This window comes from Ipomoea nil, unplaced genomic scaffold (assembly GCF_001879475.1).
Source record: "Ipomoea nil cultivar Tokyo-kokei standard unplaced genomic scaffold, Asagao_1.1 scaffold2957, whole genome shotgun sequence".
Lineage (NCBI taxonomy): Eukaryota > Viridiplantae > Streptophyta > Magnoliopsida > Solanales > Convolvulaceae > Ipomoea > Ipomoea nil.
Window position 1 is genome coordinate 998923 of NW_017619385.1, and position 8307 is coordinate 1007229.

An 8307-nucleotide genomic window follows, 5' to 3' on the forward strand; every position below is an offset into this window, starting at 1 on the left:
CGTTGTCAGTAATTTACATATTCCCCATAAAGTGAATCTTTGAACACTGAATTGTCATTTATGACTATTAACTATGCATGTGTAGTTGGCGAAACGGACAGTATGTTGTAGGTCATTCAATGATTTAAAGGACTTTAAAAAACGGACATCATTTTTTCACGTACGCAGCACTAGTATTTGGCGCATTTTATAAATCTATGTGAAGCACATTAAGTGTGTGAACTCCATTTCATTTCAATGTTCATGAAATGTCAAAATTAAATGTGTCAAGTCAGGAAATGTGAACAAGTATTTCGCCTATAAAAAGGAAGGAACACCAAACTTCCGAGTACCAAGGGTTTTCTTTATATTTTTATATGTTGAAATGGAATCAATTGAGTTACCCACTCCATGTCAACAACAAGCATCATTTCTTCCTCGTCGTGTTCTTCATGTTGTTCATAATATTTACCCTCATGTTCTTCATACTCGCCCCCCTTCTTCTGGTTGTGATTGTAATTAGTTACAAAACAACACATTCTAAACCTGAGAATAAACACCCTCTTAATCAAATACAAAACCACAATAATATAAACACCCTCTTAATCAAATACAAAACCACAATAATTCAGCCCTTCCTGGCCAGATGCCCCCATCGTTCCCCACACTGACTCGGAGCGAGAAGTTACTCCCCGTCATCTATACGTCGCCGAGTGGGTACTACTGCTATACATCGACATCCTTTGAGTAGAGCTCAGCGGCGGTAGCTGTGGGGGACTGTGTGGTTATCGTCTAAGACGGCACATTCTAAACCTGAGAAGGTTCTTTATGGGTCTAAACCGTAACCAATCCCGACATTGTGGACTCCACTAAGTTGCATGTAACTGTTGGAGCAAATTAAAACATCTGGATTAGTTGGGGTTTACATTTGTTGAAGTCAATCTTCTCAGGTTTAGAATGTGTTGTTTTAGCCCAGACATACGGCAGGATCCTCTACTCCTTGTGGAGATATATCCTTTGGTACCTTAATGCAGGCTTAACCAAAAGAAATATCTCCAAAAGGTGTAGACGGATCCTGTCGTTTGTCTGGGGTTCTTTATCAATTAAATAAGATATCACTGGGCAGATGTTTTGAATTGTTGTGTTGGTTGGTGTTGATTTAGATGGTTAGGGGGATGTTGTTTATTATTATTTTCATTATGTGAGTGGTAGTAGCAAATGAATGTATGAATTAGTTCAATGCAAATAATAAATATTTGGTTGGCTGTTATATATTTTTCTTGATTTATTTATTTGAAAGTCAATAAATAAATAATCAAAAATCAAACGCGCATTATTATTGTCATATTATTATTATTATGCACACAGCAGGACTAATACCCTTTTTCATGGTGTGTGGGACAAAATCCGTAATATGCGTTGATTTGGTCATTTATATGCATTCAACAAGAATACAATGTTGCACATGTAAATTATTAAACTTTAAAGTATTACCGTTCGCATATTAAGAACTAACTTAACGCACAATCGTTAAAATATTGCAACTGTACAATGAAGTATTCACACGCACGCGACACACGTTAAGTTAGCCAATAAAACACATTAAGAACCATAATGTGGTTTACACACACTCTTTTTAATTCGGGATCAGTCGAAAGGTTACATATGTTTCGGGACACAGCAAATAAACGGATGAGCCTAACGGTGAAGTGGTAGAAGTCTTTGTAATTATTAACTCCACCCAAGATTGAACCTTCCCCCTCTACAATAATTTACTCTTTTTTTCGATTAAATATTTTCAGAGTATTTCTAATCAATAAGGCAAATTGTATTCGATCGTTTGTTCGCACACTAAGACCTGACGATACGCATATTATATTATTTATGCCCGCATGTTAGAGATGAAAATGACGCACGTTTGTTAAAGTATTGTGGTAGCGTCAATGGCTTGTGGACTTACGCATGTTAATACATTTGGTCACGCACATTAACTTGTTCATAGACGGAAATATTTTTAAAATCCGTCAACCTCATTGAAACATCAACGTACGCATATTAAATTGTTCATACACCAATTATAGGTAAATTAAAAATGTAAAAAAAAAAAAAAAAAAAAAGATATTCCGTATTTTTTACTTTATGTAAAAAAAAAAAAAAAAAAAAAAAAAAAAAAAAAAGATATTCCGTATCTGTTAAATTATTCAATTTAACCTAGTTATTCGCCTATAAAAGGAGAAGAACACTCATCAAGAAAACATACGTCGTAATGGCATCGTTTGAGTCTTTCACTCCATTACCACAACCACCATCGGTCCTTCATCGTCGTATTTTGTACATTCTTTACAATGTATACCCTCCTCATCATATTCACCCTCCTTCTCCTTTTTGTTGTCGTTGTAATTGATTTCAATAACAACACATTCTAAACCTGAAATCAAGCATCACTTAATACAAACTTCGATCCTGAGATCGATGGAAGTTTGGGATGTTCTCTGCGACCGATTCCAGTTTGAAAGACGTGGTCTCCCCGCCCATTCAGAGCAGATGCACAGAAAACGGTCAAGAGGATGCATTGTGTGTGCTGTTAAAGTGCAGATCCACAAAAACGTTCAATTGATGGTCATTGGAATACCCAAGAAACTTACAAGTTCGCAGAGGACATCAACGTGGTGTTTTTTTTTATTTATTTATGTTTTTTTTTGTGTTTTTGATTAAGAACGGGGAGAACATTGTATCTCGGCAGTTTGCGCATGCTAGATGTTATGTAACGCATGTATTGTCATTGGATAAATTTATTAATAAAGTAAAGTTTTAATACACAAGCCTACTCGCATATTGTTTATTTGTTACGCATATTAATCATTATTGTTCCGCCAATTTTATATATATATATATATATATATATATATATATATATATATATATATATATATATATATATATATATATATATATATATATATATATATATATATATATATTCTTATATATTTTTTATTATTTTTAAATTTTTTATACGCATATTATAATGTATATACAAGCGGGTTATACAATTCAACGCATATAAAGAGTTTAATATAGGTATAATGTCTTCAGTTTTTTAACGCAAATAAGGTTTAATGTTGCGCATATGCAACGCATATTAGAGTAATAAGTCCCGTCAGATATTTACATGGCATTGGGTAATGGTTGTGAATTCATTCTGGATGTCAGCTTTTTTATATTTCCCATAATGAGAATATTTTAAAGTTGAATGGTCATTCAATACTTAAAAAACGTGCCCATTGATGTTTTTGTTTTATTTTATTTTATTTTTTTTTTCTTGTATTCTTTTAAGTCACACGCACACTAAGAACTATAGATACGCATAATAAATTGTCAATACGCACATATTAATGATTAAATTATATCTTATTCGTTTAAAAATCTCCCAACACATATTAAGATGTAAGCATACGCATTTTAAAGTATACTTGTATAACACATTGCATACTAGAGCAATTTAAGTTTTTTTTTTTATAATCATTTTTTTTTTGTCCAAGTCAACGAGTATATAGTCTCTCGCACATTAAGTATGAAAGGCACGCACAATAACGTGTTAATGTGCGCATCTTAGAATATATTGCTGCACATGTTAAGTAATACATACATACGCCATATAATAATGGAAAGGTATTTAAAAAAAGGATGAAAAATATTTCAGTATGTGAAATAATATAAATTGAAAACGGAAAAAAATAAAAATCAATTTGAATAATAATATCTTTTTATTATAATAGGAAACGGATTCTTAAATGGTTGTGTGTTATTAGGAATCAATTTGTTAATAAACGGACCCATTCAAGGCACGCACAATCTTTATTTTTTGTTTTTTATTTATTTTTTTTATAATCTTTATTTTTTTTGTCCAAGTCAACGAGTATATAATCTTTCGCACTATCGTAAAGTGAGTTCACGGACAGAGAGAAGATGAAGAAAGCTTCATTGTTATTCACGTCAAAATGAAGAAAGGAGTTAAAAAGAAGATTACACTGGGAAAGGGAAACTGCCACATTAATATCATAGTGACAGTTGTAACAAACAGAATAATGAAAATACAAATCTACCCTTCTATACTTTCCTTTCTTCCTCCAATACCCCCCCCCCCCCGGTAAGCTGGAGTGTGTAAATTTTTAACACCCAGCTTAGATACAAAGAGCTCAAACTGAGAAGTGGGGAGCGGTTTAGTGAAGCCGTCGGCAACTTGGTTGAGAGTGGAGACAGACAGCAGCTTGATCAGTCCTTGAGTGATTCTTTCTCGCACAACATGGCAATCGATCTCAATATGCTTAGTTCTCTCATGAAAAACATGGTTTTCAGCATTTGCGATAGCGGACTTATTGTCGCAAAACACAGTGGCAGGATCATCTACAGCTACATGCAAGTCTTGAAGCAATGAAGTAAGCCACTGCAATTCACACACAGTGGTGGCAAGTGCCCGGTACTCTGCTTCGGATGAGGATTTTGACACAGTTGCTTGTTTCTTTGATCTCCATGAGATAAGGGATGTGCCAAGGAAAATACAGTAGCCTGTGACAGATTTGCGAGTGTCTGCGCATGATGCCCAATCTGAGTCGGAGAAGGCTTTGAGTGTAAGAGTGTTTGCTACCGGATAGAATAACCCCTGGCCAGGGGAACCTTTAATATAACGGAGTATGCGATGCGCAGCAGCCATGTGTTTATCTGTAGGAGAGCTGACAAACTGACTAAGCCGATGGACGGCATATGTGATGTCTGGCCTTGTTGCCGTAAGGTATAGCAGCCTACCAATCAACCTGCGATAAATGCCTGGATCACTTAGGGGTACACCATCCCCTTGTAGCAAATGGGATCCTGGAACCATTGGCGTAGTCACCGGTTTGCAATCAATGAACCCTGTGTCATTTAGAATGTCAAGCACATACTTCCTTTGGCATAGATTTAGACCAGCACTGCTTACTTTGGCTTCAATGCCCAGAAAGTAACCTAAGACACCTAAGTCTTTGATCTTAAAAGTCTCATTCAATAGATCTTTGAGTTCTTGGATAAGAGTCAACTCACTGCTTGCTAATAGAATGTCATCAACGTAGACCAAGAGGGCAATGTAGCTACTGCCAGTGCCTCTGGTGAATAGGGACGGATCAGCAGCAGACTGTTTGAACCCAGCGTGTAGAAGGGCACTAGTTAGCTTGGCATTCCATTGCCGACTTGCTTGCTTTAGGCCATAGAGCGATCTTAACAATTTGCATACTTGGTTCGGCTTTTCACCTTGAAAGCCGGGAGGGAGAACCATGTAAATCTCTTCTTTTAGATCGCCATGTAAAAAAGCATTGTTTATGTCCAACTGGTGGATATGTCATGCGTTGGATGCAGCCACGGCCAAGAAAGTCCGAATAGTAGTTAATCTAGCCACCGGGGAGAAAGTCTCGATATAATCCACCCCCAATTGTTGTGTGTAACCCTTGGCCACCAACCTAGCCTTGTATCGCTCTATGGTGCCATCCGCCTTGAGCTTGACCTTATAAACCCATTTACATCCTATGGGCGTTTTACCAGCAGGTAAGTCTGTTAGCTGCCAAGTATTATTATTTTGCAGTGCTGTGATTTCTTCCTGCATAGCGTTTTTCCAACATTCTTGTTTGGTAGCTTGGTTGTATGTGTGAGGTTCCGTTATAGAAGTGACAGACAAAGTGAAAGCTTTATGCAAAGGTGTTAGGTGATCATATGATATCACTCTTGATAGAATGTGAGGTGACGAACCTTGCCTTTGAACCATGTCACAGTAAAAATCCTGCAGTTTACTAGGCACACGCTTATCTCTAGTTGACCGCCTCAAGAAGATTGGAAGGGCATCATTAGTGGCTTCTGTCTCATGGATAGTGATATCTTGGGCTTCATCAGTTGTGGCCTCACCAGATAATCGATCACCAGTCACAATTTGTGCTTCATCAAAGATGGACCCATGTGAAGATTGTTGTGGAGACCCTACTGGAGTGTGCCTGTGGCTGGTCATTAACTGATTTGACTCCTCATAGTTCATTAATGTTGATGTAGGAATATTTGGCAGTGAGGGGTTAAATGGCTGTGGCACTGTTTTGGTGAGTTGTGTATTCTGCTCAGACAATGGAAATTCCTGCTCATAGAAGACCACATCTCTTGACACAAAAATGGAACCATCAAGCAGGTCATACAAGATATATCCCTTCATATTAGCTGGTATACCAATAAAGATACACTTTCTACCTTTGGGCTCCATTTTATTTCTCAAGTGAGGCAAAGTAGAGGAAAAACATAAGCAACCAAAAACCTTAAGCATATTGAGATTAGGATCTTTACCATATAGCTTGTTGTAAGGGCTCAACCCTTCAATTACCGATGATGGGAGACGATTGATGATGTGCACAGCATGCATAACACACTGCCCCCAAAAATCCATTGGAAGATGGGCTTGAAACCGTAGAGCTCTAGCAACGTTGAGTATGTGTTGGTGCTTTCTTTCAACCACAGCATTTTGTTGTGGAGTGTTGACACACAACCTTTGATGAACTATCCCCTTCTCACAAAAAAAATCTGTCATGACAAACTCGGGTCCATTGTCACTTCTAAGCATCTTGATTAGAACTCCAAACTGTGTGAGAGCAAAGCTATGAAACCTCTTTATCAAATCTCTAACCTCTGATTTCCTTTTCATTAAGTGTAGCCATGTGAACCGGGAATGATCGTCCACCAAAGTTAGAAAATAACGTTCCCCTTTCATTGAGCAAACTGGGAAGGGACCCCATATATCTGCATGAATTAACTCAAAACAAGCATTGGAGGATGAAACACTTATAGGAAAAGGTGAACGCTTATTGTTTGGCTAGATGACACACATCACAAGCTTTATTTGTGTTAGATGAGGTCTGAATTTCTTTGAACAAATGCATCTTATTCATGGGGAAATGTCCCAAACGTTGATGCCAAGTTTCAATCTTATTACATTGCAAAACAAGACTTTCGTCATGACCAGTAGTCTCCATTGGTAGCTTCATCAGATAGAGTCTTTTTTCTTGTTTAGCTAAGCCAACTGTCATCCCATGTGGTTTCTGAATCATGCATTGTCCAGAGGAGAATATAAGACTATAAGATGTGTCTTGGAGCAATTTACTTACTGACACAATGTTAAATTGGAATGAAGGAATGTGCATGACATCTCTTAGCCATAAATTGTTTCCAAGCTTTATACTGCCCTTATGTCTAACAGCAATACGACTCCCAGTGGGTAAGCTAACTTCATCTCCTTCAACCGTATGATATTCATCAAAAAATTCAATAGAACATGCTATATGGTCTGTAGCACCGGAATCTAAAATCCAAGTAGAAGCACAAATTGAAAGGAAATTAACATGAGAAGTGGAGTGCTTGCCTTCGTTGGCATCCTTAGTGAATTTAGGAACCAAAGAAACTGTTGCTGTAATACTGGAACCAGAGGATTGCCCTATTTGACTCTGCAATGGCACCACTAATTTCTGAAATTGATCATTGTTTGCATACCCTCTGACATTGTAGGTATTCACAGCGGCATCAATCTCCTCTGCAGAGCCTTGAATATTTTGGATAGCATTAGCCTGGCTAATCTCCATATTGTTCGCAGTTAAAGTTGATACGCTGATCTGTCCTTCCACCTTTTCTGCCATTATTGTGGACAGATTCTCGTTCGTACTAAGGAAGAATGGATTTTCCACATCTTCCACTGCGTAGCTCCTCTGTGGATTAGGATTCCTCTGTGGAATCGTTGTTGAGGCCGTGCGCACCGACGATCGAGCTACTGACCACGATGCGTGCCTCTCTTGACTTACCTCACCGGAGACGACGGCGGCGTACGAGCTTCGTCGCAGCGGCTCTGATACCATATCGTAAAGTGAGTTCACGGACAGAGAGAAGATGAAGAAAGCTTCATTGTTATTCACGTCAAAATGAAGAAAGGAGTTAAAAAGAAGATTACACTGGGAAAGGGAAACTGCCACATTAATATCATAGTGACAGTTGTAACAAACAGAATAATGAAAATACAAATCTACCCTTCTATACTTTCCTTTCTTCCTCCAATACGCACATTACGTATGAAAGGCACGCACAATAACGTGTTAACGTGCGCTGTGCGCATTTTAAAATATATTGTAGCACATGTTAAGTAATACATACATACGCCATATAATAATGGAAAGGTATTTAAAAAATGAAGAAAAATGTTTCAGTATGTTAAATAATATAAATTGAAAACGGAAAAAAAATAAAAATTCATTTGAATAATAATATCTTTTTATTATA

The 8307-nt window shown here is 37.3% G+C and overlaps 1 protein-coding gene across 1 annotated transcript; it reads right to left on the bottom strand.

The window, feature by feature from the left end:
* Window positions 1-2264: 2264 nt before the first annotated feature.
* LOC109162676 (uncharacterized mitochondrial protein AtMg00810-like) lies at window positions 2265-5290 on the bottom strand. Its single transcript, XM_019311359.1, has 2 exons — window positions 4159-5290; window positions 2265-2407 (listed from the first exon to the last, which is right to left on the bottom strand). Exons 1-2 carry the CDS (start codon window positions 5288-5290, stop codon window positions 2265-2267), a joined length of 1275 nt encoding a protein of 424 aa, XP_019166904.1.
* Window positions 5291-8307: the final 3017 nt, after the last annotated feature.

Coding starts and splice junctions, on each gene's coding strand:
- LOC109162676 (XM_019311359.1), bottom strand. CDS start 5,290: ATGGTTCTCCCTCCCGGCTTTCAAGGTGAAAAGCCGAACCAAGTATGC. Junction 2,408..4,158: donor GCTCTTTGTATCTAAGCTGG/GTGTTAAAAATT, acceptor GCTTGATTTCAG/GTTTAGAATGTGTTGTTATT.